The sequence below is a fragment of the Camelina sativa genome, chromosome 19 (assembly GCF_030686135.1).
Source record: "Camelina sativa cultivar CO46 ecotype springtype chromosome 19, ASM3068613v1".
NCBI classification, from domain to species: Eukaryota; Viridiplantae; Streptophyta; class Magnoliopsida; order Brassicales; family Brassicaceae; genus Camelina; species Camelina sativa.
The window spans coordinates 25,708,497-25,725,149 of NC_141898.1; the positions used below are offsets into that span (position 1 = coordinate 25,708,497).

The following is a 16,653-nucleotide window of genomic DNA, read 5'->3' on the forward strand; positions in this document are numbered from 1 at the left end:
ATGCCTTCATTGTCTTGCAACCTGTCAACACAACACAAATCTCATAATCTTCACCTTGAACTAGTTTACTTCAGCTCATGAACTCTTTTTCAGTCACACACTTTTCCCTCTGATTCTCTTGCTAGCCTTTATGGTTCAAATTCGTGAACTGAGACATGAACCAAAAAATTTACTTAAACCAATCACAGAAAACTGAATAATCTTAGCTTTTTAACTTGGAGCTCTTGATTCACATTGTAAACAATCTTACCAACCCGATTGTATAACCTCTGTGTAATCTGAGATCACAACAACGTGATTATCCAATCAAACTTGAACATAACCCTTGTTCAACTCTGTCCTGCTAAAACAGAAACTTCATCGGCAGTTTAACTCTTAACTGCATTCTTTAAACTTGTCTCTCATCAACAAACTTGTGATGATCTTGAGACATTTCTGTACAGCTACTTCCACATCAAAATTGTGGGAGCGAGCAGGGTAGAGCTCTGGGGAAGAGATCGTATGCTCTTGGAGACTAAGGAGAGGGAACAATATTGAGATTTGGAGATGCGAGCCAAACAGTTCAAAACTATATCATCCGGAAGTGATGAAAACTTGTTGTAGAATTCCTCCTCTTCTTATTCTTCTTGTTCTCTTGCGGTGGCTGCTCTACAACGGTGGTTGTTAGCCTTAGGGACTGTTATTGTAGATGTGATTTCTAAATCTATATAGAGTTTTAAATAATGGAAATCAAAACATATGGATTTTGAAATAACATGTTTTATCATTGGATTTGAATCTTTATATTTTACACTTTCAAATCCAATCAAATCCATTTAAAACATAACGTGGATTTTGAAATCCAAAAACAAATCATTAAAATGAGTAACATGGGATTTTAACAAGTATTTGTAAATCATATAACCAATAACACATAATTTTGATAAGTATTTTAAAATCAATTATTGAATAATACATGGTTTTTGTTTAGATTTCAAATCCATTAAAATCATAGAACCTATAACCCCACCTTAGCTTTCTTCTAGGTCTTCTTAAATACAACCCCGTCGCCATCAGATCTCATCAGATCCATTAAATTTTAAGTGGTATATATACTATAAGAATTAGTTTATATCTACGAGTATATATAGTCGACTGGACGGAGCTAAATTTTCTGATATAATTTTTTTCAAAATTGCAAATTTTGATTTAAATACATTGAAAAAGAAATAAATAGATTTTTTATTTTGGGAAAAGTGTCCAAGAAAATCATTTTTCTGTTAATTCTCATAAATACCACTAAAATGAAGTTCTTTCCCCAAAAATAGAACTTTTATTTTTTCTCTTCAAAAATAATACTAAATTGTTTTTTCTAAAACTACTACAAAATTAAACTAAGTTTTAATATTAAAATTAATCCATAAATCCTAAAAACTAACCCTACCCCTAATTAAAAACTATACCTTATATGTAAAATTTTCAACCCAAACAGAAAAAATTATACATCCTTAAAAATCAGTAATTTTTTTTTTGTGTTTGTGGTATTTGGAATTTTTTTTTTGGTTGTACTTTTGGGAAAAAACTAAAAATGTAGTATGTTTGGAAAATAAAAAAACTAAAATGTAGTATGTTTGGAAAATAAAAAACCTTGAATGTGGTATTTGAATTCCTCTTTCCTCTTAAACCCTATTTTCTTATTTACTAGATAAGAACCCGCCCGATGTGCGGTTTAAAGTTTTGTAAATAAAATTAAATTTAACAAAAATATATTAAAATTTGTTGTATATTATTTATAAATTTTATTTTTGCTATAATATACTGATTTATATCCATTTACAAATTTTTTATTTATGTTACCATTAAAAACGTATTTTTTACACCTAAATATACTCTATGTTACAAATATATTCTTTACCACCACCTACAAAATGTCTGTATGAACACATTAAGCCAACTATTTGTCTTTTTACTTTCACTTTTACTTAGTTTTTTTAATTAATAAAATTATTGGCTCAAAAAATATTTCGAATAAAAAATATATTACAAAGTATACTAATCAATGATGTATTATCACAATAGTATATGACCAACCGTGGAGAGAACCTCGGCTCCGCCTTCTTCCCTTGTAGAGAGAATCTTGCGTCCAACCTCCTCCACCATGGAGAAAACCTTGGCTCCACCTTCCTCTCTTGGGGAGATAACCTTGCGTCTAACCTTCTCCACCTTCCTCCTTGGAGAGATAACCTTGCGTCCAACCTCCTCCACCATAAAGAGAACCTCAGTTTTGCCCTCCTCATGTGTGGAGAGAACATGTTCACTTCTTTTAGCTATCTCAAAATAGTTTGCTCCGACAACCAAAGAAACTAAAGATCCTTTTCTAACGTCATAAAATCTTTTGATAGTAACTAATGTTAAATGTTCCAATATATTCGTGGAAGTGTCTTTGACACACCATGATGTAGCTCAGAAAATATATTACATAGTATACTAATCAATGATGTATCATCACAATAATGTATGATCACCATGGAGAAAACCCCGTCTCCGCCCTCCTCCCTTACGGAGAGAACCTTGCGTCCAACCTCCTCCACCATGGAGAGAACCTTGGTTTTGCCTTCCTCCCTTGGGGAGATAACCTTGCGTCCAACTTCCTCCACCTTCCTCCCTTGGGGAGATAACCTTGTGGCCAACCTTCTCCACCATATAGAGAACCTCGGCTCTGCCTTCCTCCTATGTGGAGATAACTATTCACGTCTTTTTGATAGTAGCTAATGTTAAATTTCCCAATGTCTTCGTAGAAGTGTTTTTAAAACACCATGATATAGCCTATGTCTCTGTAATGCCCCAACCGCCACCTTGCTTAGTGAGCCCATGTCCACTCTCAGTCCATGGCCCCACCTTCCTATGTGAGCCCTATATATATTTCCGGCCCGTAGACCCACCCATATTCGATGGCCGATTTGTTACGTTTGGGAAGTTTTAAAAACTTGTTTACCGACCCTACAAATCAACAAATGATATTTTCCTGTGTTTTGTCCTCACTCGCACAGTTCCGACAATCACTTCCAGGAAGGTCGGTCACCCATCATGAAGTTGTCTCACTCTCAAGACCCTTGACCGAAAAGATAAATGCATTTTGGTGACATATGTGGCCAAATCAATTCTTTTAAACCTTTCCGCAAACCAGGATGTCACAGTCTTCGAACTCCTATGGATCTATCAACAACGATTTATGTTTTTTCCAATCTATCTACCTATGTTTGTTGTAAGCTTATGTTTAATTTGCCTATTTTATCCATCCATTAGGTTGATGAGCTTCGACTCGTCATCTCCCTTTGGGATTAAATGAATAATGGTAACAATTATGTTTGAAAAAAGGGTTTATGAAAACAATATAACAATACTACAATAAATTTTAAAATACAGTATTAGGAAACGAAGACGCATATATTAATCTTTTTTTGGGTCAATATATTAATCTTACCTATTCCCAATTGAAAAAAGAGAAAGTAGGAGAAAATTTTGGTTTAAAAAAATAAGAAAAATTTACCATCCCCTTAAAAATATTTCCCAATTAAACAAAGTTGAAAGCACTGTTTTTAAATAAATTATTTGTGTTAGATAAAAAATATGAGACGATTGATGTTTATATAGAAGTGAATATTTTCAAAATTTAGAATTAATAATTAACTGTATATTTTCCTTAATCCCTATTTCTATTTTTTTGTAAATTAATAAATTAAAATTAAAAATAAGTAAATAACATTATAATTTCAAATTTTATGAATATATATATATATATAATCTCCTTATAATTATTTTAAAAAACTTTATATTTTTTTTTAATTTTTGATAGTTATTAATATTTTAAAACAAATATTTTATTTTTGTTGTAATCAAATTCCTCCCTTTAAATATTAATTTTACACATGTCAAAATCTCAAATTGAAACTTGACACATGTCAAAATCTTGTTAATGGCTAACCTTTTGTTTTTATTGTAATCAAACTTTTTTTATTAAATATTAAATTTTATACATGTCAAAATTTCAAATTGATAATTTGACATATATTAAAATCTTGTTAGTGGCTAACTTTCAAAAACCAATAAAATTCTTTATTGCCATATAATTAAAATATATCAATTAAAAGTAAACTCAATATATTCTCATAATATATGCTATTATTTAATGGTTGTTTGGTTTTGGGCCTTGGCCATAATGACCAAACACGGCTTTGCTCTTTTTCAGTTGAAACATTAATTAACCCAAATAGACAAATATAATAAAATAAATAAAGATATTGTCGCCCTTATAAAAAAAGTGTCCAGTTAATTCGGTCTGGTCATTTTCTCAAAGCCCTTTTTAATTTATTATATATATATATATTTTCTTTTCCTTCTCTATTTGTCCCCAAAAATCTAGGGTTTTAAGGTTTCTTATCTTCCTCCTCCTCTTCCTCCGCCAGATTCTTTTCTTGCGAAGATGAGCAACGACAAGGACAGCATGAACATGGCCGATCTCACCGCCGGTAACATATTTTACTCTAGACCGAGGCCTTAGGTGGGTTCTCTTTTCGTTCTCTTGATTTATTGAAAAAAAGCTTCTCTTTTTGTGTTTTGCTTGTAGCTCTTAACGAGGAGGATCGTGCCGGGCTTGTTAATGCTCTTAAGGTCAGTTTTTTTTTTTTTTTAATTTCACGATATGATTTGGGTGTTATGACTAAATGGAGATTGGGTTTTAGGGATTGATTTGATTGTAATAGAATTCGGATTTGGTTTTTTTAGGGATTGTCTCTGCATCTTAACTTGATGGGTTTGTAAAGTTTTGTGACTATTGATAGCTATTGTACTTAGCTTCCTGATTTGTGTGTTTGCTGCAGAACAAGTTGCAGAACTTGGCTGGACAACACTCAGACGTCCTTGAGAACTTGACTCCGACAGTCAGGAAGCGTGTCGAGGTTCTAAGAGAGATCCAGGTTAGTAAAATTTTCAGCCTTTTAATTTGTAATCTTTGATTTTGTATTTTGTTTAGATTGCTGTTGTTGTGTTCTGATGATATTTGGTGGAGTGAACAATTGTTTGATTCCTTTTTGTTTTTGTATGAAACCTTTGCAGAACCAATATGATGAGATGGAAGCCAAATTCTTCGAAGAGAGGGCAGCTCTAGAAGCTAAATATCAAAAGCTATACCAGCCTTTGTATACCAAGGTTTGATAACGGTCTTTGATTCTTTGAGCTGCTTTTGGTCTTTAATTTCCTATTATTAGACTATCTTTGTAATACATGACACCTCAACTGCTGAAGGTTAAAAAATATGACTTCTCTCTGTTGGTACTTTCGTGAATCATTAGGGATGCATGTTCTTTACTTTTTTTTTTGTGTGTGCATCATTCGTGATTATAACTAATGGTGATGGTTTTCCTCTTTCCTAATTCCCCAATCACATACAGCGATATGAGATTGTAAACGGTGTGGTTGAAGTTGAAGGCGCAGGGGAAGAAGTAAAATCAGAACAAGGAGAAGAGAAAGCAGCTGAAGGTAATTTTATCAATTCTTACTCTGAAGTATGTTTATTTTATTAGTTTCTTATGATGATGATGAACACATGGCTTTTTTAAATGATATACAATTGTCTTTCTTCAGAGAAAGGAGTGCCAGATTTCTGGCTTATTGCATTGAAGAACAATGAAATTACTGCTGAGGAGGTTCGTTATTAGATCATTTCTTATTCTTTTTGGGTAATGAATTTGCGATTCTCCTTATCCTTATGTGTATTTTTTTCCATGGCTTTAGATCACTGAGCGAGATGAAGGGGCTCTCAAGTATCTTAAAGATATCAAGTGGAGTAGGGTTGAAGAACCAAAAGGGTTCAAGCTCGAGTTTTCCTTTGATCAGAACCCTTACTTCAAGAACACTGTCTTGACTAAGACATATCACATGATTGATGAAGATGAGCCTATCCTTGAGAAGGCCCTTGGGTAATCTTTTACTTTATTTAGTATATGCTCTTTTTAATTGTGAAGGCGAGAGAGTCTTTATTGATTGTTAACTGTTGTTGTTCAGGACTGAGATTGAGTGGTTTCCTGGCAAGTGTTTGACACAAAAGATTCTAAAAAAGAAGCCAAAGAAAGGATCCAAAAACACTAAGCCGATCACTAAGACTGAGGACTGTGAGAGTTTCTTCAACTTTTTCACTCCACCTCAAGTTCCTGACGACGATGAGGATCTTGATGATGAAATGGTATGTCCATCTCCCGTTGCAGTTTAACTTTTGATTCAGTACATCAGATTGTGTTAAACGTATATCTGATCATTGAAATCTTGCACAGGCTGATGAACTCCAAGGCCAAATGGAACACGACTATGATATCGGGTTTGTACCATTTTATTTCATCTTCAGATCTCTTCACTTAATTCCTCAGTCAAAAGATCTGAATCTACCCGCTGTTTATCCTGTAGATCAACCATAAAAGAAAAGATCATATCGCACGCTGTGTCATGGTTCACTGGTGAAGCTGTTGAGGCAGATGACCTTGATATGGAGGAGGACGATGATGAGATTGACGAGGATGATGATGAAGAGGACGAGGAAGATGATGAGGATGAGGAGGATGATGATGAGGATGATGACGAGGAGGAAGAAGCTGATCAAGGAAAGAAGAATAAAAAGAGGGTAATTATGTGATATTGGTTTACTTTATGTTTCTAACATACAACGTAAAAAAACTCTGAAACTGATTTGGTGGTTTCTCTTGTTCTTCGTTTTATTTTGCAGTCATCAGCTGGACACAAGGTTTTAACAATCAACCAATCTCAACAGTTGATATATGTTTCTTGGTTGATAATCCGACGACTGTCACTAACCAGAGGTCTCTATTTTTTTTTAATAAACAGAAGGCAGGAAGAAGTCAAGTTGCGGAAGGTCAAACAGGTGAGAGGCCACCGGAATGTAAACAGCAGTGAAGAATCTGAAGAAAAAAAGAGTGTGAGGTTGAGCCGAGGTTGAGCCGAGGTTGAGCCGAGGTTGTGTTTCTTTAGTTTGCAGAGTCATGGTCCGGTTTTATTATATATCAAGTTTTGGGTGGTTGGTTTGTTGAAAAAAAAAAAAAAAATTGGTTCTTCGGTTGGGTTTGGTCAAGTCTTTGATTTTTCATTTGTAATATTTTTATGAATTTGTTTAAGTTATAATATTTATGTCGTTCTGGTCAGATTTCAATCCAATTTAATTTATTTTCGACAATGAAAGATCACTTGGTTTATTCAAATTGGTTTTAGTCAGAAACTATGTATTTAAATGATCATTATCATAAATTCACCTAAACCGGTGAATATAATTTATCAATAATATACATAAACGAACCAATGAGCCGGTTTGAGCTAACAAAGACAGAAGACAAAACATGTAAGCCGGCGACTTTGGTAAAAAAACCGATCAAAAGATGGTTAGAAAGGAGGGAAACAAAACCTAAAACCCTAAAAACTCTTCCTTTTTTTTTGTTTTTGTTTTCTCCACTTCATAAAAGTGTGACTTCTGGGTAGTTCGAATTTCCTGTTTTTTTTTTTTTTTTTTTTTTTCTTTCTATTTGGTATTCTTTGGTTTTTCTTTACCTGTGGTTTAATAAAAGTGGAGAAGAAGCTTTAGTACTTCTCTATGGCGAGATTACTCCGAAACGTATCTTCTCTGAGACGGACTCTGTTCTCGTCGGAGGTATTTATTTATATTCCTTATTTTTCTGTATTTAGACCCAAGTGACTTGGGTATTGCCAGAAATTAAAAAAAAAAACTCTGTTACTGTCGTTTTCGTTGCTTATTTTGAGGTTAATCCCATAATCATAAGAAGAATTCCAAATTATGTCTATTTGTTTGTTTTCGGTCTCTTACTGTTTGGATTGATAAGTTAATTGAGAAGGGTTGGTTGGTTCCATGGGGGGTTTTGCAGGTATTTAGTAGCACTGTGGTTGGAACATCGTTTCAGCTTCGTGGCTTTGCTGCCAAAGGTGGATTGTCTTAAAGTTTGCTTTCTTTTTTTTTTACCTTTGTGTTTGAATTGATTTTACTGAAATCGGGATGAAGAGTAAAGCCAAATTCGTTTCGTTTTATGATTGCTTAGCTTTTTTTTTTTATTTTATTTTTTTATTTATTATGGTTGTTACAAGTGAGGTTTTTTGCTTTGCAATTTCTTTTCTTTTGAAGCTAAAAAGAAGAGTAAGTCAGATGGAAATGGATCATCTGAGGAAGGTATGTCCAAAAAGGAGATTGCTTTGCAGCAAGCACTTGATCAAATTACAAGTTCATTTGGCAAAGGCTCGATAATGTGGCTCGGTCGTGCTGTTTCTCCTAGAAATGTTCCTGTTTTCTCTACCGGATCTTTTGCCCTCGATGTAGCATTGGGAGTCGGTGGCCTTCCTAAGGTATATTTATCTCTCTCTCTCTCTCTTGGTGATTTAGTGTTTTCTTAGGTTGGTTCTATTTCCATGTTTATCTTTGTTAATTGAGATTTATGTACAAAAGTCTATGTATCTCTTTGAAGAGTCTACTAATATTATTGGTCTCCCCATTGTGAATTCTATAGGGGCGTGTTGTGGAGATATATGGTCCTGAAGCATCGGGAAAGACAACACTTGCTCTTCATGTTATTGCAGAAGCACAAAAACAAGGAGGTTGTTACATGTTTCTTTAACTCGTCAGCAATCTTCTTTACAGAGCCATATTGTATTTAGTATCCTAAAGAAAGTTCTTTGCATACAGGAACCTGTGTCTTTGTAGATGCTGAGCATGCTCTTGATTCGTCACTTGCTAAAGCAATCGGTGTAAATACAGAAAATCTACTTCTATCGCAGCCTGATTGTGGTGAACAGGCCCTTAGTCTTGTGGACACTTTGATCCGAAGTGGTTCAGTTGATGTTATTGTAGTTGACAGTGTAAGTAAGGTGATTTTTATGGGATGGATAATGGGGTTGATGCTTTTTCTTTTGGTTCTATATTTTGCTCTCTCATGAATTCATGTGATTTTTTGTTTCACAGGTGGCTGCTCTTGTACCTAAAGGAGAACTCGAAGGCGAGATGGGTGATGCCCATATGGCTATGCAAGCCAGATTGATGAGCCAAGCTTTGCGTAAATTGAGCCATTCTTTATCGTTATCGCAAACACTTCTGATCTTTATAAATCAGGTAAGAGAGAACTTTAGTAGCTGAGATCTGTTGAAAAGCTACAGTATTCGAAATGTAAAGTCTCTTATGTGAATGTTTTATATTCAGGTGAGATCAAAACTATCCACGTTTGGAGGATTTGGAGGTCCAACAGAAGTTACGTGTGGTGGAAATGCCTTGAAGTTTTATGCTTCTATGCGTTTGAATATTAAGCGAATTGGACTTATCAAGAAAGGCGAAGAGGTAAACTTCCGAACCCCGCTTACACATTATGTTCGTGATAGGGTCATATGTTCGTGATGTGTGTTTAAGTGATCACTTAAGTTTTTTATTGGCTCCTTAGTTTCGAACAAAACTGACCATCAGAATAACTTAATATTGTCTACAAACTGCTAGTGTTTTAAACACTGTGATTGTATGCTTGTGCAGACAACGGGAAGTCAAGTCTCGGTGAAGATAGTGAAGAACAAACTCGCTCCGCCATTTAGGACTGCTCAGTTTGAGCTTGAATTCGGCAAAGGAATCTGCAAGGTCACTGAGATAATCGACCTAAGCATAAAGCACAAGTTCATCGCCAAGAACGGAACATTCTACAATCTCAACGGTAAAAACTACCATGGGAAAGAAGCCTTAAAGAAATTCCTGAGACAGAACGAATCTGATCAAGAAGAGCTCATGAAGAAGCTCCAAGACAAGCTCATCGCCGATGAAGCTGCAGATAAGGAATCTGAATCCGAACCTGAGGATGAAGATTCCCTGAGAGTTGTGGTTTCAGCTGACAACACAGATGATGAATCAACAGCTCCTGTTGTTGCTACTGCTGCTGCAGTGGTTGTTGAAGCACCCTGATCAGAGGTGTCCGGTTTAGTATAATATTTTTCCTTTCGCCTAGAGTTTTTTCGGTTTAATCTGGTTTGGATTCGGTTACCGGCTCCTCATGTAATTTTTGTGCGAGTTAAAATCACATTTACATATTAATCGTTTGATGTGGGTGATACATTTTTGTAGTTTTTATAGGAAAATTTAATGTTTAACAGAAAGCAGAATATTTTTTCTTATTGATCAATTTTATTTCTATGCAAATATTATTTTTATTATATAGTTTTAGATTCAGACTTCCACAAAAGATAACGGATAATCATAAATCTCTTCAAACTTCTAGTTGAGCTAAAAGGTTCATTAATAGAAACAAATTTTCTCACCTTGTTTTGTTTTTTTGTTTTTCTTTTTTTTTAACAAAGATCAACTCATATGAGTTAATGTGAAAGAAAATCGTTTACAAACAAAAAAAGATATGGAGATATATGCGCTTGGCGTGGGAAAGCACCTTGCTTTGTCATGTTCTAAACTCTTTGAAATTTGGTACAAAACATTATTTATTTTAATTCTTATTTTTATAGAAAAATTTCCAGTTGTTTTTAAATTAAATTACCGATATTGTTTTCGGATAAGGACAAATATATCATTGAAAACCAGTCTACGAGACTACAAAAGTAAGCAGATTTATATTTCTATTAGAGAACTAAGACTTAAAAGTTAATCAAAATATGTCTTGCCCTGGAGATAACAGTTTCTTGGGATCAAATAGCTCTTTCTTCTTTGAAAAATCATTCCATTTTGATCCAAAATGCTCAATCCAATCGTCTTTTCTGGTGTAATGCATTAGATATTGCTTAATCTTGATACCTGAATCCTTACAAAACCTAATTATCTTCTCGTTAACGCTCTCCATTTCTTGCAAATTCTGTGGAGTAGCGGATTGTAGTAGTCCGATGACATAGATAACATCTTCATCGACCTCTGGTATCATCGCCGACATACGATTGTTCCATCTAACAATAACAACAACAAATCATTTCATCAAAAATTTATCTACTTATTGTTCTTCTTGAAGATTAATATGAATAGAGAGTAATGAGCGTACTTATTCCGGTTTTTTGGATAGAGGAGAGCGAGTCCCGAAGTTGATTTTTGCTTATAAAGAATGTTTTTGACAACACCGTTATGAAAATCGAGAATCCGAGATTTAGGGACGTATAGGTTAAGCCATGGATGAGGAACTTCCCATAAACCCAATGATCTGAGTTTATTTTCTTCGACTTGTACACGGTTCAAGAAATCGAAGTAGGACACCTCGTGCATTGATATGAACCCGGGCAAGTAACTTAGCTTTTCTTTAGTTTGTCAATCACCTACAAAATAAATAATATTAAATTGGTCTGAATAATCTACATATGCTTATGTATGTGATGGTGCAACCGTGCAATGATGATGATGATGATGATGATGTGTGTGTGTGTATGTGGTACAGTGATGATGTGTAATGTGATCAAGATGGTGAACAAGTGAGTTTCTGGCGCAGCGTAACAATGATAGACCTTGTGTCGTTGATCCCGTAGAATAGCCGAAAGAAGGGGTTTGTCGATTTGCTCGTTGATTCACAGAATAACCGAACAAAGACAGAACTTGAAGATCGTTGATTCAAAGAATAGCCGATGATCAAGATAAAAAAATAAGAAGCTTAAAGCTCTGAATATTATTCAATAAAACATGTCTCTCTCAATCGCAGTTGAGAGGCTATTTATAACAGAAGTAAATAAAACCCTAGTTCAAACCGACAAAGAACTAAACGTAAAGCCCAAGGTAAAGAAAGAAAACATAAAAGCCCAATGCGAAAAGAAAAATAGAAAGAAGACGTAGGATGCCCTGCATCAGTTTCAATGCATAGCCAAAGTTAGTATAACACTTCTGAAACTAACATTTTAAAATGATGATGGTAATGATGAATATATTAATGTGGTGCAATGAAGATCATATAAATTTTCTTATGGTTTGATATATAGAGGCAATGATGAATATGTAAATGTGTAGTGTGTAGTACCGTGTGGATGATGGGAAGATTGGGATCATCATAATACTTGGCTGCTTCGAGAACGTAGATGATACCGTGCTTCTTCACTAAATCAGCGACTTTAGATTGATGGGGCGGTGGGAAAAAAGAAGTGTCAACTACGCCGTTTGACATAAATATTTGGCCTTCTAAATAGTCAACTCCAATATCATTGGCCATTGATATCAAACGTTCTTGGTCCTTTGTAAAAGCTGTGAAGTCACTGTAGAGCATCCGAAACCATTTGGCCTACACAATTTCATTTGAAAAAAAAACTCCCTTTAATTTATACACACAAAAAAATTAACTCTATTATTTGCACATTTTTCAACATCGTGAACAGTTGAAAATAAAACAGAACGTCATCGTATATTATTATTATGACCAAATCTGTTTTACTAATGATCTGAGGTTATGTTTAAAATGATAACTAATTATAGTGTTAACCACGGTTGTAAGATTCTAGTTAGTCAACAAACTTATCATTAATACCCAAAGACTATACTATATAGTATTTACCAAACGTTGGAGTATATTTGACTAATTGAGGAGCTTCACTCTTATAGACAAGGATTATATGTTGACATCAAAAAGATTTGCGCGCATAAGACAAGATTGGACAACAAGTCCTAGGAATATAAACTATACATAATGAAATAAGCCATATCTTATTTATTCAATGCATAGATTTAGTTCAAATTTAAGCTTTTGACCTGAAGCTGAATTCCAAATTTCTACCAAATTAATTGTACACCTATTTTTAGTTTTCGGATACCATCTAACAAAGCTTCATAATTTCTGATCCATACGTCTCTAACTCTCTTTAGTGTAAAGTCATAACATAAATAGACATTATCCGATTTATTATAATTATATTATAATGTAATTATTTTCCATCCCGGTTTTGTTCAGGTAACTTATGACTAAATGAGACAAAAAAAAAGTCTTAATAACATTTCGCATAAAAATACTGAAATCATTTTTTTTTGCGAAAATTATGAATATACCACTTATCAAAGCTGGCATATATTCACACAAAGTTTACATATCCTAGTTTTTTTAAAAAGGCTGTGGAAACAATTCTTCTTGTTCTAAATGACTAAAACTGCTAAGATTTAAGTCTGATTTGCATAGTTTTCATCTTTTCATGAATAATGACTAAATAAACAGATATATTCAATGAATATAAAATAAATGGTAAGATGAGATAATACGTCTTTAACAAAAAAAAAATGAGATAATACGTACCCTTTTTAGGTGCATGGTCTAAAACAATTCTGGCCCGGGTTATAATTCCAAATTGACCCAAACCTCCTAACACTCCATAGAACAATTCTGAGTTTAGCTTTGGCGAGCATGTCAACATTTCACCTTTCCCTGAAATAAATATGTTAAATTTTTTTTTATCAGATGTCCCCGAAGGAACATAAATATATTAAATATCAAGCAAAAATTATGTTTAAAAACTCTGTATAATAATACTTAAAGAAAGATTTGCAACAAGTCATGATTTAAATTTTCAAATATACCACTACCACATGATTAAAATTTTGCCACCTTATGGGTTAAGAAATGATATATTTAAAAATTCAACATGTATTTTGTTTGTAAAAACATTCATTATGAGTTATGCTCTCGTACAGTTCACGTTAATTTATACAAATTATGGTGTGCATAAGTGTATTCCTTCAAATAAAATTTCAACCCAAGAAAAAAATGTCCCTTCCAAAAATGTAGGTTACCGTCATATGAATGTTGCTGGTGAAAATGTCAACCAACATAGTTATTTTAATTCGTTGACCTATTATAATTTGATTGTAGCTAAAAAACTGAAAAGGAAAAAAACAACAAAAAATCTAGAAAACCGAAAAGTTCCATATGCATGCGTCATGCATGTTTGTGCATTACAAAAATCCAAATTATCACGCTACCCATTGTGGTTAATCAGTCTTAATTATATCTATTAATGCACGACAAGATGTCTTATGTGTGTATGCTTCATTTCGTAGGAAATTCAAAAGTTCCTTGAAACAATATATATATATATATATATATATATATGTATATATATATATATCTTAGATGCGTTACGCATTTTGTTTTTCGAAGATTCCATATTGCGTGTGGTGCAAAAAGTTTTGCCGAACTATAAAATCTTAAACATTAAACATATGGTACACCAAAAGTACTATATATATTTTTAAAATGTATCAAATTAGTTTAGAAGATGCGTACCACTTATAACGTCCAACTCAAGGACGTTACTAATAAGAGGACCGTTTCGAAACACTTGACCACCGATTCCGCCATTTGACAGCGTTCCTCCGACGCTTATATGCAAGTAATCCGTCCAACAAACCGGCGAAACACCTTTCTCCGCAGTCTTTTTCAACACATCCACCCACAACGTCCCCGCCGCCACGTCAGCATACTTCTTGTCTTTCGAAACCACCACGTCAGAGAGACATGTCATGTTGACGACGACTCCTCCCGAGACGGAGGCTTGGCCTTTCAAGGAGTGGCCTTGGCCGCGAGCCGCCACTTGGAACGTTATTTTTCCGTTCGCGGCGTAGTGGAGGAGATGAGATATATCTGAGGATGAGGAGGGGCAGATTACGCCGCCGGGAGTGACGGTGGTGATGTTTCCGAAGTCTTGAGAGGCGGCGGAGATGGTGGAAGGATCGGTTAAAAGGGTGAGGTTAAGGGATTTAGGTAAATCAATTCTAATGTCTTTGGATGATTTGGTGAAGCTCGAGAATAAACAAACCAAAACTGTGATTAGAGTGATCATTAGACGAAGATTAGCCATTTTTTTTTTCCCTCGCTCTGATCGGAACTTGAAGAAGAGAACTATTACTTAAATAGCGATATTAATTTGTTGTATATATATGGATATCCTATTCCTATATACCAACTTGCGGAAGAGTTAGCCATATATAATTATGGCAAATAATATACGTAACATTAAATTTTGAAGTCAAAATGAAGATCTCAAATTACTTTAAAAAGAGTGAAATATTTAATATTTTTTTAACTCTTTGAATCCTTGGAGAAAAAAGATTAATCACATCCCCATATTTAGATATTTCATAAAGATAAAAATAAGTTTTGACTATATTTATGGCATATTTAACTATATTCTCTACCAAAAAATTCTTAGGTTTGTCCAGAAAATATATAAAAGAGTCAAACTGAATTAAAAACGCTTCGGTAATGTGCCCATGACCAGAAACCTTCCACCGAGTCATATATGAGATCCTAGAGGGGAGAAAAGTCGGGTAGTTCAAGGAGTGTATCCTGTTGTGAATGATTCGGTTGAAACTAAGCTCCCGATTGGATCCCGAATCAAGGCTGGCCAATGCCCAATGGGCACTCTCCTTGACACTGATTTGGATTGGATGGACAGTTTTGAAAGTGAAGAGCGGCACACAAGTGATGATGAGTCTTGTGATGAGCTTGGAGACACTAGCTAGACTCAAACAGAACAAATTAATTAAGGTTTGCTTCTTTTAATCAAAACGTTAAAAAAAAAAAAACATAGAAAGAAATCTAATGCAGCATTCGATCGTATTGCTGTTGGCCTCATAATGAGACATATTTTGAATTCTGTCTTCCTTCGGCACCAGCTGAATGTATCCACTGGATAAGTTGTTGGGCATTAGAGTTTTGTCAAAGTAGATAGCTAGCGGAACTGACTTGGCTATAATGATCGTCTGATACAAATATGTAGAGTACAAGATACAAATATGTAGAGTACAAGAGAACCAGGTTAAACACATGGGATGCGTTTGGATTAGAAAGATATAGCCCAATATTGCCCTCAAATTAGAGCGTAAAGATCACAAATGCTCAAATTGCTATGTAAATATCGAAATTGAACACTCCATACCTGTTTTAAAAATCCTCCTCTACCACCGATTACACCCTGTAAAATCGCTAGGCCCATCTTCTTCGCCTCGATTAATGACTAATCCCTACCTTGCACAAATTATCTACTTATGTCTGTCTAATTTGATTATAACCCGACTAAACCGATTATTTGCAGCTTAATTTTTTGTTTACCGATTATTTTTGGAGCCAATATATAAATCAAATATTTCTTTTTCTTTGTTATCTAACCATTCAATTTAAGAGTTTGTGATGTTTTATAATAACTAATGTACAAACTCTTAATGAAAAAAAACAATACTATAGTTTTATATTTTATTTGGTATTTTTCTTTTTAACACAAATAGAATTATAAATATATTTAGTACTATATATTTTTGTTTCATTATTAATTTAATAAAATAACCCTAAAACTAATTACTGATTAATCTCGTTTAATCTTCAATTTTCTTGTTAGACGCTAGCCATACCTCGACCGCCCGACTAGCGTCTAGCGATTTCTAAAACAAGGCTCCATAGTGAAAATGTATGCAACTTGATCTGTAATATGAACAAATTGTGGTGTGATAAATTAGTGATGATTAATTGATGGTAAATCATATACTGAACTAAACCAATGTGAATTAAAAGGATAATAATTGGTGATGAACCTTTTCATCCACCTTCTTCTAAAATAAGGACACAAAAATCTTTGTACATTATTGTAAAATTAAAAACCCAAAACGTTTTTATAAACCAAAACGAC

General features: G+C 34.0%; 2 protein-coding genes and 1 pseudogene across 9 annotated transcripts; 2 read left to right on the forward strand and 1 right to left on the reverse strand.

Moving 5' to 3' along the window:
• Positions 1-4,291: 4,291 nt before the first annotated feature.
• Positions 4,292-7,219, forward strand: LOC104767155 (nucleosome assembly protein 1;2). Of its 2 annotated transcripts, XM_010491191.2 has the most exons (12): positions 4,292-4,508; positions 4,607-4,650; positions 4,860-4,955; positions 5,095-5,187; positions 5,430-5,517; positions 5,623-5,684; positions 5,773-5,957; positions 6,043-6,220; positions 6,309-6,352; positions 6,439-6,652; positions 6,755-6,772; positions 6,874-7,219. In XM_010491191.2, the coding sequence occupies exons 1-12, from the start codon at positions 4,463-4,465 to the stop codon at positions 6,940-6,942; spliced, it is 1,137 nt and encodes a 378-aa protein (XP_010489493.1). In that variant the 5' UTR covers positions 4,292-4,462; the 3' UTR covers positions 6,943-7,219. The 2 variants fall into 2 exon arrangements, with proteins under 2 accessions (XP_010489493.1, XP_087358418.1); XM_087502292.1 differs by lacking the exon at positions 6,755-6,772 and having other exon boundaries at positions 6,439-6,669.
• A 139-nt stretch (positions 7,220-7,358) lies between these two features.
• LOC104767156 (DNA repair protein recA homolog 3, mitochondrial) lies at positions 7,359-10,213 on the forward strand. 6 transcript variants are annotated; one of them, XM_010491194.3, is made up of 8 exons: positions 7,359-7,687; positions 7,920-7,977; positions 8,174-8,391; positions 8,553-8,640; positions 8,729-8,901; positions 9,005-9,151; positions 9,239-9,373; positions 9,560-10,213. In XM_010491194.3, exons 1-8 carry the CDS (start codon positions 7,631-7,633, stop codon positions 9,977-9,979), a joined length of 1,296 nt encoding a protein of 431 aa, XP_010489496.1. In that variant the 5' UTR covers positions 7,359-7,630; the 3' UTR covers positions 9,980-10,213. The 6 variants fall into 6 exon arrangements, with proteins under 6 accessions (XP_010489496.1, XP_010489494.1, XP_087358415.1 ...); XM_010491192.3 differs by having other exon boundaries at positions 7,392-7,687; positions 8,729-8,910; XM_087502289.1 differs by having other exon boundaries at positions 7,392-7,687; positions 8,747-8,910.
• Positions 10,214-10,658: 445 nt separating this feature from the next.
• LOC104768193 (cytokinin dehydrogenase 2-like) lies at positions 10,659-15,637 on the reverse strand (annotated as a pseudogene). Its single transcript, XR_015591224.1, has 5 exons — positions 14,256-15,637; positions 13,269-13,397; positions 12,012-12,295; positions 11,055-11,322; positions 10,659-10,962 (listed from the first exon to the last, which is right to left on the reverse strand). The product of XR_015591224.1 is annotated as a cytokinin dehydrogenase 2-like (transcript).
• Between the last annotated feature and the right edge of the window lie 1,016 nt (positions 15,638-16,653).